The 22,712-nt window shown below is 39.2% G+C and overlaps 2 protein-coding genes across 2 annotated transcripts; both read right to left on the bottom strand.

Annotated features, from left to right (window-relative positions):
* Positions 1-8,022: 8,022 nt before the first annotated feature.
* Positions 8,023-9,382, bottom strand: LOC146630088 (serine protease 1-like). The gene is made up of 4 exons (XM_085355703.1): positions 9,213-9,382; positions 8,702-8,763; positions 8,262-8,404; positions 8,023-8,181 (listed from the first exon to the last, which is right to left on the bottom strand). Exons 1-4 carry the CDS (start codon positions 9,380-9,382, stop codon positions 8,023-8,025), a joined length of 534 nt encoding a protein of 177 aa, XP_085211829.1.
* A 6,772-nt stretch (positions 9,383-16,154) lies between these two features.
* On the bottom strand, positions 16,155-19,628 carry LOC146630087 (F-BAR and double SH3 domains protein 2-like). Its single transcript, XM_085355699.1, has 4 exons — positions 19,611-19,628; positions 17,936-18,119; positions 17,706-17,851; positions 16,155-16,238 (listed from the first exon to the last, which is right to left on the bottom strand). The coding sequence occupies exons 1-4, from the start codon at positions 19,626-19,628 to the stop codon at positions 16,155-16,157; spliced, it is 432 nt and encodes a 143-aa protein (XP_085211825.1).
* Positions 19,629-22,712: the final 3,084 nt, after the last annotated feature.

Here is a 22,712-nt window from a genome sequence, read left to right as displayed (position 1 = left end):
CTCATGAAGATTAGACAACATCTTAAGCGTGTGAGTCTGTTTATCATCTTGTCCAAGTCACTCAGTGTGATGCAAAAACCAGTGGACTCATAGCACATTAGTTACAGAATGATCAAATAATAGTAGAGAAGTGTGTAGGACAGGCAGCTTTAAGAACATGCTCTGCTGGAGATGCAGCTCCACACACATGCAATGAAAATTAGCTTGTCATCTTTCATCAGTGTTAAAATAGTGTCAATTTAGCAGACACTTGTTATCAAATGCTGAATTTATCCAATGCAAAAAAAAAAAATTGACTCTCTAGGTTGCAGGACAACAGTTTAACTTTTGTGGGGAAAAAAGATTCTGGTTTGAACAACCAGTGATCAGACAATAAATTTAGTTGTTAATATAGTAAATTGGGAGAAGCTTCCTGCTTGATTGATGCAGCACAAGTTTACTATAAATTTACTGTATGAGGGAAATTCTCTTTTAGTGATAACTTTTTGAACATGCTTTTCTGTTGTCCTGTCAACTTAGTGGGTTAATAGCTGATATGCAAATTAGTTGATCGTTCTTAGATTAATGAAAGGTGATTGAATTCTAGCACGAGTGAATGAGATGTGTTGGAGTTTGTTAGAGTGGAGACTCTAAAACACTGAGTTTCCTGTTTTGATGTGCGAGTGAATTCTGTATCTAGATACACAACTCTGAATACGTCAGAACAAACTTTTTTGTGAAGTGCATGACAGCATGTCACATGTTTTATGATGACGGGAACAGGAAAACTGAATAAAATAGATCTGTGGCCTAAATGAGTGAAGAGCACAGACCTGGTGATTAAACTCATAGCTAATAAGACATTAGGCTTATGTGTGTGTTGTGCAGCTGATGGTTGATTTGGAGTGAATCTAGCTGATGATTTTTCTTCTGTTGTGAAGTCGAGCTTGCCGATTAGTATAATGGTATGATTTACCCTCCTGAGATGAGGAGCTTGTGTCATGACTTAACAAGGCCTTTTTATTTTGATACTTTCACAGTGCACTGAGAGTTTGGTTTGATAATCTCTGTTATTTTTCATTTTTATCTTTTGAACAGGCACTGATTTTGTTTGTCGATTTCTTTTCTTTAAGCAGATCTGCACGTCGGGAATTAAAAGTGCTATACGACCTGTCGAGAAAGTCGTTACAAGTGAGTTCTCCACATTAAAATGGGCTCTGGAGAAAGCCACTTATTGGGACAATATTAAATAAAAGTCCCGGCCTAAAACGGATACAGCGATGTAATCTGATCTAGAAGTTCTTTTTCTTTTTGAAATGACGTCATTTTGCTGAGAGTGGAAACTGAATGCGACGACAGGTTCCACTATCAGCAAAGAAAGAAAGAATGCATGTATGAATGTATGAGTGAAAGAGGAAAAAAAACTGACTAACTGGTAAAAGCTGACAAGACTTTACTGATGTAACACGACTCAAAGTTAACCCCCACCTGACAAAGGTGGATGAATTTATGTGTTTTTGTTACAGGAGCAGAAAGATGACAGCAACATTCGAGGTTGCATGATGATTTAACTTGTGAAATGCCATTTTCTGTGTCTGTGCATTTACCAAAGGTGTTATTCCCTACCTTGTGTTGCTCACAGACATTACTGTGAGAAAGTGTACACACCTGCGCAGCGCTAACATTTACATTTCTTTTTACAGCAGATGATTAATCATGTGTTTGATCATGTGGTTTATAAGAGGATTAGTTGATGTTTTTTTTTTTTACTATAGGATTTTTGGGTTTATATGTGAATGACATTCTTTCCACGAGAAGGGATGGTTGACTTTATGGTCTTTTTTATGGCACCTCTAGAATCTGTTGACCTGTGTCTGACCTCCGTCTGACCACAGTCAATGTGTATTGCCAATGTTTGTTTCTTTGAGAATGCTGTAGTAGATTCAGCTGAAGCAAACAAGTGACATGAGTAAAACAAATAAGAGATTACGGTATTTATGGAATAGTTTATTATGGGCTCATTTGCTGGCCACTTTTGAACCCATAATAATATATGAGTGGAGTGACCTTGCTTAAGAGTAGTCACTGATTACATTAATGTTGACTGAGTACATGGGATGATCCATGTCTGAGGCAAATTATGGAAATGATTGTAGTTTACTGAGAAAACCTGCACATGACACTTGTCTTGCTGATGTTGAATGCTTATTACTCTTATGATACAATTGTTTACAGGTATGAAGTTTGATTTCACTTCCAGATTTTTCTTTCCAGGCCGTGATGGTGTGTATGCAGGCTCCTGGTGGAGCCAGGTGTTAAGCAAACTTAATATGCAAGACACACTAACATCTTTTATTGCAGGGTTACGGAGCTACTCCGGAGGAGATGCCCTGATGTTGCCTGGGACATGATCTAGCTAATCTTTTTCTGTAAGACAGGGATCCAGGTTTGATGAGTTGACGCGTGGGGGTGCCCATGCGTCAAGAGGAGGGGTCCAGGAATTAACATTAAACAAGGTTTACTATTATTGTTGCAGTGATTTGTGTGATTAGCCGTTTATTTACAAGTATTAAATCTATGCAAGTGGTGCATCCATGTTCAGATGAGGCTTTGATGGCCTATAAGTGAAGTTCACTGAACTAAAGAATGTGGTTTGATGATTGTTGACATGCTCTCCAAATAGAAGTTTTTCTTTTTAGCAAGGGAATACAGGTGCAGCAGTAATCTCCTGAGAAATCTTCAGAGGCCCAGTGAGAAGCGTGAACCATTCCAGGCATAGCCGACAGCCAGGCAGTGGTTGAGGTCAAAGGTCAAGCTGGTTGGGGCCCATCATGAGATCAGACTTTGGAGCCACAGCAAGGACCATGAAACTGCGTTGGAATGAGAGCTGTGCCAAAAGGGCTTTCCAGAGGCCAACAGAGGAGATTGTGGACAGCAGACGGGCACCTGAAGGATGAGGGGAGCGTGCCAAGCTCCATCGACAGCGCAGAGGGAGTCTAAGGATGACATCATGATTCTGTGAAAGCACAGGAACCAGAAGCTGTGGTGGTGATGACAGCAGTTTCCTATGTGCATATGATGACACTCTGAAGGCTGCTGGGATCATAACAGCAGTAAGACAACGGAACCCTGCACCCTTTCCACAGAGGTGTTTCTCTGCAGAGCGTGGACAATTAAGGAGTCATAAATATCCCCCTCACAGGACGAAGGCTTGAATGAGGTGATGGGGGTTGGTGGAGGCCATAAAACTAGGGTGCTGAGAGGTCTGCAGCTTTGGAAATAGCTGAGACCCATGTTGACAAACAACAACACTAACTGGTATGTTTGAATGTTTATTCTACATACATTTGGACTCTGGTCCTATGGACAATGAAACAACTGGAAGAGACATTATGACGTCCTGCAGAACTCAAACCACCCTGCAGAGAGACATGTGATGTGCACACCTGGAGGAAGCACCACCAAGCTGAGATGTGTTTGAAAATGTTACTTTCTTAGTTTCACTATTAAATCAACAATTTCTTTGGTTGCTCGTAAGATGCAGTTTGCCATGAGATGAGCTCAATGAATGGGATAACTGCTAATACATTTATTAAACTGTGTATCTTTGCAATAATTTAGGGTGATTTGACATATGCTGAGTATAAAAATGTTTGCATTGAAACTGTCAGACATGAGGTATTCATAACTGGGAACTTTCTAGCATAAAGGTCAAAAACGGGGGAATGTTAGAGTTTGTATTGTTGATTGTCATTTATGCTTAGAAATATTTAACCATAGATGCTTAGAGGAGTATAATCAATTGTGTAGTGATAAGTTGTGTGATCTTTAACAGGCTACAGAGGCTTGGTGTGCATTCCACACCTACATCCTGGGAGCATGAGAGAGGTCATACCTTCTCTTATTGTTTTATGGTAGGATTAACGTAATTACGTCTGTTCTAGTCTAAGTGCTTTTTGTGTATAAATGAACTGCTGGACTTCCTTACTGTGTTATCTAGGATGAGGGGGGGTCTACCCTCTTCCTGACCAAGGATGTTTGCTTGTGTGCTTTTATGACCCTTTGATCAGCAGTACCCGACACACACACACACACACACACACACACACACACACACACACACACACACACACACACACACACACACACACACACACAGGCAAGGTACTCTTTGTGTGTATGTAGACGTCACATGTTAATGAACCTATGCATATTCATGTAACCTCAATAAAAGGACAGTGGTACGGGAGAACGGACGAGAGCAACTTGGGTCAAGTGAAGGAACGGCACTCTGTCCGGTCTCTCCCGTGCACGAGTAACATGAAGAACTTTGCCTATTTGTGTCTTGCTTAGCAGTGTAATTATATTGTCTTCAACGTTCCAGCGGATGGGTTCAAGCTACAAACCTATCACGTACATTCATGATAAAGTAAATACCACAACACAACATGGACAGTAAGAAGTAAACTGAATTGTCTTAGAACTTATTATATTCTTTAAGCTTAAAAGCAACACCCAGGATTAGACTGTTTGTGTTTTAAGCCTTTTATTCAAAGCTAGTATGTGTCAACACTTCTTTCTGCCAGCAGCATTATTGAAGTGACACTTTAACGACACTTTACCTGCTGATGCTTCACATCACAATCTTTATGACGAAAAAGCTCAGATGTCTGTGCTGTCACTTGTTATGAAAATGGACAGAACCTGGGCTCAGGCTTCCTCTTCTTCTTTCCTTCCTCTTTAATAATAACCATAGATCAGTAAAACAGCCATATTTTTAAACAAATGATTGTGATGAAGAGAATTTTTTTTCCAGTGTCATGAACTCAAAATCTTTTGAGTTTAAATCTTTTTTGTTTACCAACAACTGGGCAAATCCAAACTTGATGTACCAGGTCAACTCAGCTCCTGTCTTGACCTCCCCTCTGCCGAGCGTACACACACACACACACACACACACACACACACACACACACACAGACACACACACACACACACACACTGTATCATCATAAATGCCATGATATCTTTCTTGTTCAAATAGTTTATTCACTTAACAAAGAGGTAGCTCGGAAACTCAGTAAGAAGGAGGAAAAATAGTTTAAGGACACTTTCTCAAATAAAGAGGATTTCATCATCTTTCTGTTCATAATACAGGCTAAATAAAAGAAGAGATACATCAGAAACAAATCAGTAGATCCAGAAATTATAGAGGCAAACTCTTTTCAGCTGTAGAGGTACACTTCATGTACTCATTAGCCTACAGTTCAAATGCCTGTGTTAGGGTGCATTGTTTCAGTTTCATTAAGTCTTCTTGCAGTTACATGATAATTATTATGCTGGAGTGATCAAAGCTCATAAACATCTGAGTTGCACAATGAGTCTTTCAAATGTGTGGAATATCCCAGCTGTAACCTTTGCTTTCAGTTTGGTTAAATTCATCATTCAGATCACAGACTAAACAACAAGTACAGTAGGTCTTCCACTCCGCAATTAAAAATAGCAACACTCATGTAAGGCTTTATTCTCCATAGAGTCAACATAAAGCAACATTAAATAACGGATCTTTCATCTGAAAAAATTACAGTTTGTATAAATTTACACTGAAGACCAAAATACACACACATACATAAAACCCATAAATCACTTAAACCTATTAAAACACATGGAAAATTACCTCATTTGTTGTGCTATTCAAAGATGTGTATGTGTGTGTATTCAGGCCAAGTCATAAAGAAAACAATAGAGGTCAATATACTTTATGTTCTACAGTCGCTGCAGATTAATGAAATATAGTGGAAACCTGAAGATCCTAGGTATAGTAGTTTGTGGGAAATAAATACAGTGAAGTGACCATTTAGCTCTTGTGGCATGAAACTGCTTAGTGCATTATTATTTGCTTTTCTACAATATGATATTTGTTTAATAATTGATTGATTTAGTGCATAAAATAGTTGATAAATAAAATGTTAAATATCTAATCATCATATCAAAAATCATATATTTGGAGGGAGTGTCTTTGACACATGCTGACTGCATTCTTCTTATAACCAGAACAGGAAGTGAGATCAGAGGAGAACAAGAGTGAGCAGTTTGGTGAAAGGAACAGGAAGGATGAAGAAGAGGTGAACATCCACACAGTTTAAAAGGAGACATCATGGCACAATAAGAGCACAAGCTCTAAGATGAAGACTGGTAATGATTAAAAACTGCACTAAATAGTATCATTCTGTGACTTCACACTTTAGGTAGTGCAAACATTTACCACTTTATATTAATTTTACTATATGTTTAAATAAATAAAAACAAATAACTTTAAAAGGTGCTGTTATTGAGTGAAAATTCAAAAGACTTCAGGGCTGTTGTAAGCCCTGTATGCTTCAAGATCCTAGCAACACCCTCGCCAGCAGCAGCAAACTGATATGGACCAGTTTATGCCTTTTATTCGGTTGTAAACTCTGATATACTTTTATAATTAACCTTTGGGTGACTGCACAAAGACTGAGAGGGGATGACAGAGAGGGAGAAAGATGGAGGAACTCAGCACATATAAGAAACAGGTAAGAGTGGACATGAAGTCAAAGTCAGGGACATGTCCGATAATAAAGACCTTCCACCTGGCTACATATATGTCACTTCTGCTTTGCCCACATTCATCTATGGTGATCGCTCATAACTAAGCAGGGTGCTATGCTCTTATCAAACGACGCCTTTAAAATAATTATTACAAGAATATATTTTTCGTTATTGTTTTAGTTGAATATAAAATGTTTGTGTGTGATTGTCAGTACAAAGAGGAAGCGCGGACAGAGAGACTGGAACTAACAGAGATCAGGTGGATTTTTCACAAAATCTACATGCATTAAATGGATGCGTTGTGTGCTTTTCAGTAGCACTCTGCTATTAATGTGAATAATAGCATTTAGCAGCATTCACATCACTGTAAACTTGAACAGGATGAATGCTACTATACTGATGTGACAGACTACAAATCTGTTCTCCACTCTCTGAATTGGTGTACACGAGTCTCTGTGCTGAGTCTGCTCAACAAAGTGTTTGGGTTTGCATGAATTCAAAAGCTGTCATTTAAAACCAGCTCTATTACCAGTTTGCTTCTTGTGCAGGTGGAGTCGCAGGGGGATTTTGAACTGTCTGTATTGTATAATGGTACTTTAAATACTTGATGATTTGGTGGACTGGCCTCTATGTGGTTAAGAGACTGAAACAATGCCGTGCAGGTTTCTCCTCTGATCTGCTTTTTCTTAAACTGTTTTTGAAATTTACTGGTCAACATGACTGTGCCATTGCATCGGGTTTTAAACTAAAGTGACCACCGTAAAGCTGATGTATTATATTAAAATCTGTTATTCTTAGACACTGCTGTAGGTCATCCAAAAATTACATTTCTTTTGAAGGCAACACTAAAAGCATGACATTAAGACTGAGCTGAGCCCTCCTAAAGGTTTGATGCTGGAGTCGTCCCTGATTGAGTGCTTCTCACACATTTATGATTTTGAACAATTTACAGAAAATAATATCAACAGTAAGTACTTTTAAAGATTAAACATATAATAATAGTTGCTAAATTCATGCAAGTCAAATAACTGATTGATCAACTACAGAAACAAAATTGTACTTCATGTGTTTCACGAGCACAAATCTTCATCTGTAAAATAACAACTAAAGATGTCAGATATTTGTAGTGAAGTTAAATGTACCAATTTCCACTTAGAAGCAGCGGAGAAGAAGCCACAAATGTGATGGAAAGACCAAATAAAATAAAATAAAGTACAAATTCCTTACATTTGTACTTTACTGTAGTAATTGTACTTAATATCATCTGGCAAAAAGGACCCAACAACCTTCATGCAAACTTCACAGTTTCTGAACAACTGAATGATCTACTTGATGCCTGAAACTACATTGAAAACACACATGACATATTTATATTTTAACAATCGAAAGTTCACATGTAGAAACAATTCACACCGAAGCAGCTTCTTGCAGAGCGGACTGTTTATTTTGAATGTTATTTTAATTTTATTATTTTCCATTACTCCGTGTAATGACTTGATTTATCCAACCAATGTAAGAGCAGACCTTCAGAGAAATAGTTGGTCCGGTACAGGCAGGTTCACAACCACCAACATGCACACCATGAATCTTGTTGTTTTTGGCCATCACTCCACCACCAGAATCACCCTGAGAGAGAAAACATAAATATTTTGTACCAAAACATCTGATAATGATACAGATAAAATGTTGGCAGCATGGTAACTCACCTTACATGTGTCCACTCGAGGTTCTTTGTAACACATCGTGTTTCCATTTGGCCATAAGAATGCTGAATTACATGGATGGAGGTTAAGCTCACACTCAACAACATGCATCTTTGCACACTGGAGATGAGGCGGTTCATCAGGGACTAGAGAAAAAAGGAAAATAACAAATGCTACTGCATGTTTCATGCAAGGAAATCAGCTATTGAAAGAAACATGCTTTGCCTCATTTCTGGAACAAAATGTGTTCTTTAAAAGAAGCTGAGCAGCATTTAAAAAGGAGGGAAATTGACAGTATATCCACAAAAAAATGAAATAAATACTTTATGTCATCACAGTTTTCAAATAAAATGAAAAAGTAACTATAACAGGCACACAAGACAAAATCAAAGTATAATATAAACTAAAAAATTGTGAAATAATCAAAACAATACTGGTCTTACGTTTGTTGTAGTTTACATCAACCGTATAGCCACCATGGCCTGCAATCTGAATGACATCCATCCTACAAATTAAAAAATAAATAAAATTCCATCTCCATGTCTGCAGGCTGAGTATTTCCAGTTCACTCTAAGTCAGCTAATCTTTTCAGATTCAAACATTTTATTAAAACATTACATTTCCTTCCATTTCCTCATGCTCGTGTTTTATTGTCAGTTATTATAGATCATGGATGTAGCTCCTAAGCAGGTACCTAAAATCAAAACCAGAACCCTCTGCTCAATATTCAAGTCTCAGTTACATTATTGTTAATAAAGAAGCTCTGCAGTCACTAATGGGGGTTTGTAACTTCAAAAGCATGATGTCATTTTGTTCATAGACTACAGATGTTGCTACATTTTTTTGCTCTTCCTGGAAGTTTAAAAAACCAACCAACTAAACAAGAAAAATACATATTATGTCAACATATTCCAGAATTCAAACTTTACACTTAAAAGGTTACTCAAAACTCACTTTTTGCGACGTGTACATTTAGGGAAGACAACAGGCTTAATCTTATTCTCTGGTGGGTCGATTTTCAGAAGCATGATGTCATGTTTTCCTGTTTGGTCCTCAAAGATTTTGTGATCAATAATTGTCACCATTCTTCCTGGACCTGGATGAATTCCTACATATGCAGACATAGTCCTAAACAATGGAAATGGTAAAAGAACAAAATACCAGTAATGATTTTTGTCTCTGGACTGGTTTTTTTTTTTAAATATGTGAAACAGTCATTTCTCACCATCCAGGTTGATCTTTCCAGCAGTGAGCTGCAGTTAGAACCCACTGGCTGTGGATCAGAGAGCCGCCACATAGATGATGGTAATGTGTTCCATGGGTCAGAGTTATGTGCACGTGATACAGACGATCATTTTTCTCACAGCTATGGTCGTGAAAGATTCTCTTGTGCAAATCCACCTCTGTGCACACCGTGAAACCTGAGAGAAGAGTAATATACTTACAGATGGTTGGCTTACCACCTGAACAACATATTGTGCAGCAACTATACTCGCAGTCCCAATTGTTCTGTTTCACAAACTCTTTGCCTTTTTCAGTGATATAGATGCAAAGCTCAGTGACAGTTATTTATTTGCTTCAGTAGCTCATTAGGGTCTGTCTCAAACTTTTTATAAAAGCAGTATAAAAAAAGCATGAAACATCAGTTGTTCAGTTAATGTGATATTGGCTCACTTGATATAACAATTTCTTTTCTTTTATTTGTCTTGTACATATCGTTATTGCACTTCCATAAGTGACAACATTGAACACCGATGTTTGACAGAAACGAATCCACAATGTCTCATTCACTCAGTACAAAACCTTGAGGCTGTTTTCCTGCCTTAGTGAACAAAGATATGAAATGCTATTTGATTATGAGTAAGCTCAAAATGAAGTTCATTGTTCTGTGACATACAGCTGTCTTACAGCCTTAAAACTTTTTGTGTGGGCCTCTTTCAGTGGTCACTTATTGCACTCTTAGTTGTTAATACTCAATATTCAGTTTTTCCCCATGCAGGTTAATCAGTCATGTTTGCATGGTTGTAAAATAAACATATTCATTGTTAATTATTGATAATCAATAAGTACATAACCTAAGAAGTTGTTTCACATCCTCCTGAATCATATCTTGATATTGTTACCTTTTTAATAATAGCACAACTTTAATCAATTGAATTCTTTCACCTCAGGTGTCTATTTCCAAATCCACTCGAAGCTTCTTCAGAGCGGTTGGTGTGTGTGTGTCCAGGTGGCAAAGACCTTAAGGTCAGATTTGTGATATTTGGCTGTATAAATTAAAATATGCATACTATGTGATGTGATTGCAGAGAGATTCAGATGGTGCAAGAGGAGATTTAATGGTTCATTACCTGGACACAATTTAAACTACCATTTATCACAACTACCACCACCATCACCCAGGACCTGAAGTGGGAGCCCACCATCACCTCCGTCATTAAGAAAGCCCAGCAGAGGATGTACTTCCTGAGGCAGCTGAAGAAATTCAACCTGCCAACACGGACGATGACGCAATTCTACACTGCAATCATCGAGTCCATCCTCACCTCCTCCATCACTGTGTGGTACGCTGGAGCCACTATCAGGGACAAACAGAGACTGCAGCGTGTTGTGCGCTCTGCTGAGAAGGTGATTGGCTGCAGACTCCCATCTCTGCAGGACCTGTACACCTCCAGGACACTGGGGCGTGCAGCTCGGATCACAGCTGACCCTTCTCACCCTGGACACAGTCTGTTTGACCTGCTCCCCTCAGGCAGGAGGCTCCGGTCCATTCGCACCAAAACCTCTCGCCATAAGAACAGTTTCTTCCCCTCTGCTGTCGGACACATGAACAATAACCGTATGACTGTTCCCACCACTAACACATGACCCTACGCTGTGTTCACTGCATCATTCCATGTTTGGCACTGATCACCACCTGCACTCATGTATATATCATGTATATATCTATCTACTTAGCACTTTTAATTCTTACTCTTATTTTTATTTTCATGTCTATTTAAACGTAATTTATAACAGTATGTTTGCACTGAAGCACCGCAGCAATTTCCTAATGTTGTAAACCTGCTCAACATTTGGCAATAAAACCCTTTCTGATTTCTGAACTAGCTTGTAGCAGTATTTCTCTCTTTCTCTTTCTTTTCCACACATGCATGAGCGTGCAGTGGCGTGTGAGCACCTACAGAGTTAGTTTTTCGAATATATTTCAAATATGGACCCAAATGCAGAACTCAGGAGACAAAGGATGAACTCAAAGATCAGCTTCAATGCAGTAGCAAAAAATACAAAAACACAGTGGCAGGGCAGCAGCAGGGAAACTGGATACTAGCAAAACCAGGGAAACACTGAGGAAGGAAACAATACAGAGAGGGAGGACACAGCAACCAATTAAGACAAACTGAGGGAGTAAATACACAAGGAGCTCAGGACAAACAGGAGACACCTGGGAGGGCAGCTGAACCTAAATAAGAAAACGAGACAAGCGACGTAAAACTAAATAAAAACCACAAGAGACAACAGACTAACACAATAAGTAACTTGGTGTGCAAGAACAGAAACACAGACGTGACACAGAACGCAGGACAATGGAGGAAAATAAACTCACTGAACTATTTTTACAAATTACAAAAGGAGATAGTCTGAGAAATAAGCTCGAGGCTACAAAATTCAAAGTAACCAGAACAAACTAAGCATAAAGATGAAAGGTGAAAATTTAAATCACAAATAAACTAAGAAACAAATTGAAACTATTTAATAATAACAGCAGTATCTTGGGCTACGTCCACACGTACCCGGGTACTTTTGAAAACGCAGATTTTTCTATGCGTTTGCACCTTTCGTCCACACGTAAACGGCGTTTTCGGTCACTGAAAACGGAGATTTTTAAAAACTCCAGCCAGGGTGGATATTTTTGAAAACTCAGTTTTTGCGTTTACGTGTGGACGAGAAAAACGGAGAAAACGCAGCGTCAAAGGTGTGCGCATTTTTTGACGTCACACTGTGCGCCAGGTTATTGTTTCGGTGAAATGAATTTCTACAATGGCGGACTTACACAAAATACCATTACTGTTCATTTTACTCTCTGCAGTGTTTAAATGCTTACACAGTTACTGTCCCTCCACACATAGGACTCAGTTCTGCTTCTATGCGCCATCTTTGTTTACTCTTTCCCACCCAGGCTGACTTCTGATTGGCCAACATTTCTACACGGATAGGAATATAGCGCCATCTGCTGCTTTGGCATGTTCCTAGCAGCGTTTTCCTTCGTCTTTGGCTTTTACGTGTGGACGGGATTTTTTAAAAAAAACGAAAACGGAAAATCTCCGTTTTCAAAAACACCCGTGTACGTGTGGACATAGCCTTGTTTTGTGTTTCTGGCTTCTAGGGATTCTAGAAGTGGAAAAATGTACTTGATGGAAGGGAAGAGCAGTCATGCTGTCAAAATGTAAAGTAAAACATGAGTTGAATCTATTAATTTACACACTTTTCTTATTTGCCTTTCCATCATACTGTGTCATAATGTGCTATTTCTTCTCTGCTGTGCTGAATTTCACAATAGAAGATGACCATTTGGCAGCCACTGTGCAGAGCTGTGGCCCAACGTTTTAAGTTTTAGTTTATTTTTGATGTTTATGGTTTATTTTTAAGTTCATCAGGTTATCTAAGCTCATTTGTTTATTTAGATTCCTCTTGTGTCTTCTACCCCTGTGTTTTAGTCTCCCTTTGCCCTCTTATGTTATCAAGTTTATATTGTCTTGTATGCGTCTCATGTTTCCTTTTTTATTTTGAAGGTCTGTGTCCTATGTCAGTGTAGTCAGCGTTGCTTCCTTTGTCTCGTTATGTCAGACTAGTGTCAGCTGTTTCCCCATGTGTTTCCACTCCCCCCTAATCATGTGTATTTATTCTGTGTGTTTCTGTTCATTCTTTGTCAGGTTGTCTGTTGTTCCATGTCTCCTGGATTTTCCATGTTTATGTTTTTGCAACGTTCAAGGTTTTGTTCTTTGCATTTTGTGTTTAGCATTTAGTTTTCCCAGTTTAGTTCTAGTTAGGTTCTTTCTTGTGTGCATCTGCCTTTTGTTTTTGTACTCTTTCATCAGCCACATTAAACGGCTCGCTTTTAACCTGACCGTGTTTTACCCAGCAGACATTTATTTCAGTGACTCTTTTGAATTTAACGGACTTTGGATTATTTCCTGTGCAGGAGGAGGAGAAGGAGGCTATTCGGCTCAGATGACCCGGATAGCCACGGCTAACCCAAGGTTTCTGGATTTTCTTGCCTGATGATTTAAAGAACTTTGTTACTGCCTCAACCTCAGTAGTAATATAAAGGCACTTTTTTAACTAGTTTAGGAGCACTTCACTTTTCTTTTGTGCTCTGAAAGACACAGAAGCTAATAGTTTTTAAAACAGAGTACCACAAACAACATGTATCCTTTTAGAAATAAACTTTTCTTGCGATACTTCTAAAAACCACATATTCTTAACTAGCCACAATAGCACTGTATCGACCCCCCAATGTTCCTTTGATGCAACCTATAATTGTCTAGTAGCCACACAAACGCACTGCAACAGTAAGACTTGATGATTAGACAGAGGGGGTTACAGGTAGGGCCCCAGCAGTCAGCAAAACAAGTCATAAAACAATAAAAGCTGCATACTTATCAAGAGCATCCCAGCACACACATCCCAACTGTAGTTCCATAGTTTTTCACCTTTTTTCTTTACAAACTGCTCTTTTCATCTCTCCATGTCAGAGGTCAACTGAAACCAAGTCCACCTATATAAAAACACCCCATCAGACACACAGTATTTTCCTCAGCACTTCACAACTTTCGCAAGGTATATCGTTTTAACTTTTTTTTTCGGACCCCGGACACAGCGCTGTGAGGTAGTTAGCACACAATTTGGCCATGTAGAAAGCATCGTTTGTTTGGAACGCGTCATCACTGTTCATAAGAGTTTAATTTAATCAAACCTCATTTTAGGATCTACGTGGCTCCTCATCACTCGCCGATTCATCATTTTATTTAAATATCTGAATTTTCAGAATGGTGATCCAAGCGGGACACAGAGGCTGCTAGTTTTAACGCACCAGAATGCCGCAAATATAAATAAAAGCCTGACTATCCCGAGAGCTAAATGCCACCGGCCACACACGTAAGACCATATTTTGTTTGATTATTTCACAGTTAATGCTAGAATCTGATTTCGGTTTCTGTGACTGTTTTATTCTTACATTTATGTTTTTGTTTAATACTGAATGAAGAACAAGTTTTTTTCTTTTTGTAAATTTTGGAGTAGATATACTGTGTGCCAAGTTCCTTGTTTAAAAATCATTTGGAAACATAAAAAAGACAAAACATCATTCTACTCAAAATTTTAGCTTTTGAAAGATTATGAATAACCTTTGTTCTTTTCCTTTTTCTCTAGTCCCTGATGAACCACCTAATCTTCAGTGTGCAGACATGTGTGTTGCTGACTGTGAGCCTACCAGATACTCTCAGTGTACTGCATATGTGCCATATAACAACAGGCTGTGTCTGGAAGAACATCAAGTAGATGCACGTGGGGTTAGTTGACTGCTAATATTACTGTATATCATCTGTGTATGTTTTAGATATTTTGGGGAGCACAAACTACATTTCTCTTCTCTCGGGGTGATTCTGGTGGTGGAGTGATTTACAACAACATGATTTATGGTGTAATCAGTTCTGGTTTTGAACGTGTCTGTACTGGACCAGCTGTTACTGTGAATGTTTGTTCTGACATGAACTGGATAAATCAGAAAATTGCTCAAAATAATGGAAAATAACTGAATGAAAATAACATCCAGAATAAACAATCATCTCTACATGAAACTTGTGTGCTGTGTGTTGTTTCTACTCTAGAATATCTTCATGTTAACTGCAAATTGTGAACCTTTTTCTTTGGTCTAAAATATTGTGTCAGATTTGCAGCTTGTGTGTGTTTGAATGTGGTGTCAGGTGTGTAGCAGCTCATGCTGTTGTTCAGAAACTCTCAGACTCACACTGTGAAGATGCAGAAAGGCTTTCTGATCAGACATGCCACCAATCAGCTGCAGGGCCTGAACATGATAAACTTCATAAATCTGAGTTGATTGTTGGGGGTGGAAATGTTTACATGGAGGCTGTTGGCCTCCGTGCACTGAGGGCATTAGAATAAATACAGTAACCATGAAAATAAGTTTTGTTGATAAAATACATTTCTTGAAACCGTCCATTGTTTTGTCCGAACTCTAAACACCGAATCCAATTTTCAAACTAAAAGCAGTGCTTTCAAAATTTACACTAAAACAAAAAACCTACAAGAACAAAAAATAAACAAAATAAAATTATAGTACATAGCGACATATGTGTTTTATTTCTCATAACACATCATTTCCATCTTGTCTTCAGTCCTGCATTTTTATACTTCTAAGACCAAAATGAAAACTAAACTCTTCATATTCACAAACACTATTTGTTTCAGGATTTCATCATGATTCATTTTCCATATGAGGCAGTGCTTTCAAATTACTTTTGAAGTAGTACAGAGAAATTACTCTTCTCCTCTTCTTTTAAATTGCATCAATATTTTCCAACTGAGCAGTAAAAGGACACGGAAGTCAAACATGAAGCATCAACGTGATGTTTAGATGTCGATTAATATTACAATAAGAGACTAAAGTAACTCGCTTTGAACACTTCAGTTTTCTCTCTTGATGCTGCTGTTTGTTTCCTCCTCCACTTGTATTTTTCTGCACTTCAGTGAATGTGCATAGCGCCCTCTGTTGTATGTTTGGGAGAACTGCACTGCATTGTCATCAAACGAAACTGTGCAGAGGTGGAAAATGAGCAAAGGAAGCACATCAACTGAAGAAGCTTCTTGGATCAGAAGTTAAACATCATCCAGAACCTTAAAGAAGTAAAGTCGCTTTCTTTCCAGGCTCCTTAGACAACCATGACCTGGATGACTGAGAACCTACAAACACACATGAGCAGCAGTTTATTTAATGTGGACCTGAGCAGTGCCCAAACCAACAACCAAACAATTTTTATTGAACCCCACTTCAGCCAATCAGCAGTCTTTATCTGTTTCAGCATCAAACACAAACCACACCTTGAAGAGAGGTGACAAATCCACAAACACCTTCAAATGTAAACACACATCACACATGATGAACATGGATCCTAACATAGTTGATACTTTTTTTTGTAAAGCCTGATACTAAATGTGTGCAGGCCACCTGAACTGCTTTGTCTCGAGTGCCGCCCACTGGGTTGGTCACTAGAACTGTGTGTTGCCATCACTGGAGCCGTGGTTGGTCTTTTAGATTATTTAGACTGGGACTGTTTTTTGTTGATTAGGCGGCATGGTGTCCTGACGGCTGCCTCTGTTGTTTTTTTCCCAGGAGGAGGAGAGTGGAGCACAGGTGGACAGCAGCCACGGAGCAGAGAGCACGGAGTTTTGGGTGAAGACATGACACAGGAGTCGAGGGAGCTCACTGGATTGTTGTGTTGTCTTATTTACTCCACTGTAAATAAAGAGCACTGTCCATCGCACGAGTCCTGCTTTTGGGTCCTCCTTCCCCACTTCACAAACACTGAAACTAATTATACAGGTAATAATAAAGGAACCAAAAGTTCACATCTATAGCTTTAAATTTGGACAAATCTGTCAACACAACCATCATGAATAGAATAAAATACAAACAAACACTGAAACTAATGAAAAATTACACATGATATATGAACTGTGGAAACTAACTGAACAATAAAACTCAGAATAAACAAATTCAAACATTATATGAAAGGTATAAACTGATTTGCATCTTATTGATTTGCAGGCTCACTTTGCTCCAGGACTTGACGACTGGCCCAACCCGTACAGTCTTTGTCTCTTAATACTGAATGTTGAAAACTGATACTCATGGACACCTTATTTCAGCCTCTTTACTTTGCATAAGAGACCCAAAGCTTTACATCAACATGATGTTGTCTAGTGGACCAGCACGTCCATTACATGTTTTGCCGTTATTGCTGTTTGTTACGAGTTCAAATATTGAGGGTGAGCACAAAACAATAATGGTCCAGAAGAGCTTCGGTCAAACAATGATTTTAATGAACACGCGCGTGGGGAGATGAACACTGCCCACAGACAGCATCGATCTCCGCCCAATGATACACAAGCAGTTGTTTTATACCATCAGGGTTTACTTTTATGACGCCCCCTCATGCGTCAAGCAGATACAACACAGGCATAAGTTTCAAAACCACAAATGTTCTGTTGACGACTTTGGACACATTTAAAAGGACATCTTCTCCGTCTGGAGGCCAGGTGCTTCCTATTAATCTTCTAACTCTCGCTTATCTCCTGGAACAAACTGTCCCTTAGGCAGACACAATTTTGCAGTCACAAGCTTTTGCAAACTATTATTTGAACTCTTACACCAACAACGCCGTTAAACTCGCCCTCCCAGAAGCCATCGTCCTCGTGGGTCTCTCTGCTCAGGATGGGGATGATGGCGCCTTCTGGGAACGACAGCTCATCTTCCGTTTGTCCCGCGTAGTCGTACAAAGCCTTTGCGAATGAAACTGCAACACAGACAGTGGCAACGAGGGTATTAAACAAAGCAGGAAATCAAAACTCCGATATTATCTGGTGGAGGCGGATCTCACTCCTCGAGTCTCCGTTGACGGAGCCGGTTGGGAGTTCGGTTTCAGGTTCGGTGGAGTTGCTGGAGGACTGGGATCGGGCGTCCAGCGCGGCCAGCGACTGCAGCATGCTCAGCAGGCTGTTGGAGGAGGGCAGCTGCAGGTATTTCTCCGGGACGTAGCCCACCTTTCCGCTACGGTTTCTGGCCTGGAAACACAGACAATGCACACAGACGATGACAACAGCCAAAAATGTTTCAACAGGAAAACTCCTAATGAGAAAAAATAAAGTCAGATGTAAAGAGTAGGGCTGTAACAATATCACTGCATCGTCGCCAGAATTTAATAACAGCCACAAAGAGAATAATAGGAGAGCTTTTGTTCTCTCTTCCTGAATTAACGAGAAATCTAAAATCCTAAACAAGCCTCTGCTGAATTCATGAAGCTTGATTTCATGAACACCGGTGGCCTCCCCTTCCGCTGCTTACTTATTTTCATTCAGATTGAAAACACTCAGAGGTATTGGGATCTCTGTTGGGGCATGCTGTGGGGAATCACAGCACTAAAACAGATCTATATAAATGATATTGCTCACATTTTTATGTATGATTATATTCATTAAAATAAATACCCCATTAAAACACTATATCTGTATATGAAAAGATAATCACCTAAGTAAATACACATAAAATATTGGCTCAACACGTGGAACATTTGCACAATGGCTCACAGGAAAGCCAGACTTACACAATAAACAAAAGTAAAACAGCAACAATGCACAATGTTCCTTCAGGGAAATGATCTGAAAACAACCACACACAAAGTACACAATGACTACACACCAGCAGCTCTGCAGAGGCGTTTATAAAAGAATGACTTCACACAATGATGGGAGCATCCACAGCTGACATTTCTACATTTAAGTAGACACCACTGACCACCCGAAAAATGTCCTCAAAGACTTCTCAAATTTTCTCCCAAAGGTCCAGGAGCAACTTTGTAACAGTCTGTGACAAACAAAGTGAAAATGATAACTAAGTAGCTGGGAGATCATCAAATTAACATTTTATATCCATGACCAGGTCACTCCGCAGATCTCAAACTGATCAAGAGTCCACGAACCGCTGTTAAAAAGCAGAAGCTGACAAACTGTGATCAAACCGGAGCGCTGCTGAGGCAGGATTGGATCACCATCAATCAGGATTTGGCCCAGATTTTCAGTAGCTGCACTTAAGGTATGAATTTAAAAACTGCCTCATTCATGAATTATTGCATTCACAAACTTGGGTGCCATGCCCGCCCACCTGCCTGCCCGGCTGGGTGACGAGAATCTCCCATCAGCCCTTTACGGCTGCAGGGCCAAAAAAAGAAGCAGAGAACTGTGTATTTGTACATTTTTTGATTTGTCTGTATGTTCAGCAGAGCTTCTACCACCCAGGCCAACCTGACCTGCCTCAATGCACCGCACGCATTTTAGTTGAATTATTCTAATTCCTGAAGCCACATCAGTTCAACTGATCCCAGAGAAACACTAAAACGTCCAGTAGATAGTCTGTACCGGTGCGAGGTCTTATAAAAACTGAAACTAAATGTTTGTCAAACAGTCTAAGAGCCAGAGAGTGAACTAATACACAAAACAACCAACCCTCAAACATGAGAGTGCATCTGCTACATAACTGTGTTTGTGTTATTTTTGTACCTTGACCCAGTCCTCCATGTCGCCATCATCGATGACCTCCAAGATTTCCTGCTCCTCGATGGTCAGCTCGTCTGGCTGAGAAGCCTGCAGACAGACAAACACGTTCATTCAAATTAAAGCTGCGATGTAACAGTTTAACCATCTTCATTTCACCCGTGATGTATATTTTTCAAATACCGCCACACTGGTGAACGGACAAAAATGCTCACTGTGGCTTCAATAACATCAGCCAGAACACTGAAGAAAACACTGAGACCATGCCTGCATTTATACCACACTTTACTCAGGACTCAGGTAATATAAAACAACTAATACTCCAAAGCAGCACAAAACTCAGACTTAAACTAGAATTTCTGTACAAACTCAAAGAGCAGGTGTTTTAAACCTGGACACAGAATCATTAGTGCCACAAAGTTTGGGAAAGTAAATCTAAATGGGGGTTAAACACGACTGGAACTGATTAAAAACAGCCAAAACAAAAAGTGGCTTCACTTCAAAGTCAGAATTATAACTGGTATCCCAGTATTCGCTGCCTGTCTGTTGTCAGACGCATTTGTGTGACCATAAATACCACTTAAGTGGGAAAAGGAACTTCTGGTCATCTCTGCTTGGACTGCTGACTCAAGTGTCAAAAAATGATTTGATAGAGGAACTTGTATTGGAAAAAAGAGGAGCAGGGTATTGATCCCTGTTGATTTACCCGTCAGTCTACAGTCATAACTTTACCTATGACTAAAATCTGACACAAATGAGCATCTTCTGAAGGATGTCACCAGTCCTTCACCTGGTGACATGTTAAAGATCCACGTCCAATCCAAATATTTAATTAAAAGTGGAGGTTGTGCATTTATTTAGGAAGATAAACAGTCTGATAAAGTCGGAACAAACACGAGCTGGAAATAGTCCCACGGTGAGGAAATGAGACGACACATCTGTAAATAAAAACTAAAAATGGGAAATAATCTAAGTTCCTGTGCAGGGCAAGGAGTACAGTACAAAGTTCACTGTTCTGCCTTCAGGCTCATAGTTCAGACTAACAAAGATAAAGACCAATCACGCAGGACTTATTATGTTTCCTGCTTTGACTTCTTACCCAGACTGTTCCATAATGTGTGTGCAGCACTTTTGTGATTAAAATCTATTTAAATTAGTTGTTTATTTCAGTGCAGACAGATTATTGACACTCAAACAATGGAGCTACTTTGTCTGTTACTTACAATTTTTTAGAAAATTAGAACATTTTTTCCTGCTTGTGTATCAATTTAGAGGAAAGGTCATCACCCAGCTTCTCAAGCTTCATACTCCAGTGATCATGAATGTCTAAAAAAAAAAAAAAATCTTTTCTGCATCTGGTATTGTTGAGATGTTTAACTCTGGACCAAAAAGGTGGATCTGCTCTGCCTAAAGCCGCTTTGAGCATCAAGGTCCTGAGCCGAGTCCAGTCCGGGCTTTTGTGGCCACGGCCAGCTCAGCTTTCAGGATGCCCGTGAGCTGCTTGTTCCACTCGTCTGATTTTGTATTGATTGTTGTCTAAACAAATTAATCTGTCATCTGTTGAGCTTTGTTCCACTTCTCAACAATCTCCTCTGATCTGTGTTCATTACAGCATTTTACCTGTGGTTTCCAACCTGTGCAGTTCAAACCTGAAGGATCCACATTTCACTTCACTTTTCTGTAGAAATTGATTTTCCGGTAAACTGATTAACACCTCCTGCCAACTAAATTAGTCAAACACGAACCTTATTTTATGCTACAAAATTTGTATTAAAAGCAACCCAAACACTTTGAGATTTGGATTTTAATAGTTTCAAAAATTATTCTTCAAGTTTTACTTGAACATTTTAGAGAAATCATGTTAAGTTCTAAATTTTTAAGGTTGGGGATTTCATTCCATGCATAATAAATACGAGTTTATTTTCCCCAATAATCACTAAAAGCAATCGCATGTGATATTTTATGCATTTAATAATGAATAAAAAGAGAAAAACATCAGTATTTACCGTACTGCTTGCTGGAACGCCATGTTCTTCTGCACAAACAGCTGCTGGTGAAACTCCTGCAGAACCTGCATGCGTTTCAAGGGAACAGACAAAAATATACATATATACTTATTTAAGGTTTATCACAAGCTTACAAATCAGCCCATGTCTAAACCTGCATAATTAACACTTAGTAAAGCCTTTAGGGTTCAGGCTTGCTCCCTATTTAGTTTTAATTTCTTGCCCACATTTATTTCTATTTAAAATTAACTTTGAAAAAAAAAAAAGACCTCCAGCTGAATGAATTGTGGCCAGTGATCCGTGTAGCTTTGGGCCACATTTATCATTTTTTATTTTCCATTACTCTGTCAGTTTATTTCTGTTGTATTAAGTTATGTGATTTGCTTATAAAATGAACCCAAATCAGCTTTTTATTATTTTAAACAAGTCAAATAAAAGAAAACGCCAATAACAATTAAGAGAATGACCATAAAGCCGTTTCTGGTTACTATCAGCTGATCTGAATGCTGATGACCACTCTGGTGTTTGTGGTCACAGCCTGACATTAAAAACGTATCACAGGCTCGAGTTCACCGCCTGCCTATTTTCACACAGACTATTTTTAACTCTCCAGCTGCTGAAAGCTTAAAGAGACAGTTAACAAATTACATAACATATCACTGTAAGTAACACAGGTGAAGGTACAAACAGTTTTAATTCTAATTTCAGGTTTTTTCTAAAGCCAGCTAAAGCAGCCGGGGACTGGACCACAACCTGGACCACAAAGCTCTCTGCCCACCCGAGGGAGGACGAAGTACCTGTGTGGATATTTTAAGCTGAACTCATGGGGCACAGCTATTAGCTGTTCTGGAAAACAAAGAAACCTCCCCAGTACTGGTCCCAGGCTAGTAACTTTGGTCTTTTGAATTGTACTTAAGTTTGGCCCCTCATCAAGAACCAGTTGCCTTGGGGAGACCATACCAGGGGACAGCATAGCTTCTCCTCCTCAACTGCGATCATTCACAGAAAGGAAAGGAGCCAGTGTAGGTGGTTTGACTGGCATCTGAAATAGGAGGCCTCCAGAATGTCTCCTAGACGAGCTGGTAAGGGCAGACCAAACACA

This window comes from Diplotaxodon limnothrissa, linkage group LG6 (genome assembly GCF_057381915.1).
Source record: "Diplotaxodon limnothrissa isolate DT_005_m linkage group LG6, D_limnothrissa_male_GT1.1, whole genome shotgun sequence".
Classification (NCBI taxonomy): Eukaryota; Metazoa; Chordata; class Actinopteri; order Cichliformes; family Cichlidae; genus Diplotaxodon; species Diplotaxodon limnothrissa.
The sequence above is the reverse complement of the archived record's forward strand: the minus strand, read 5'-3'. Positions and strand labels throughout refer to the sequence as shown.

Coding starts and splice junctions, on each gene's coding strand:
- LOC146630087 (XM_085355699.1), bottom strand. Junction 17,852..17,935: donor CGTCAACGGAGACTCGAGGA/GTGAGATCCGCC, acceptor TCTGTGTTGCAG/TTTCATTCGCAAAGGCTTTG. Junction 16,239..17,705: donor AGTTTAACGGCGTTGTTGGT/GTAAGAGTTCAA, acceptor GTGTGTTTGTAG/GTTCTCAGTCATCCAGGTCA.
- LOC146630088 (XM_085355703.1), bottom strand. CDS start 9,382: ATGTCTGCATATGTAGGAATTCATCCAGGTCCAGGAAGAATGGTGACA. Junction 8,764..9,212: donor AAATGTACACGTCGCAAAAA/GTGAGTTTTGAG, acceptor TTTAATTTGTAG/GATGGATGTCATTCAGATTG. Junction 8,405..8,701: donor TGATGTAAACTACAACAAAC/GTAAGACCAGTA, acceptor TTTTTTCTCTAG/TCCCTGATGAACCGCCTCAT.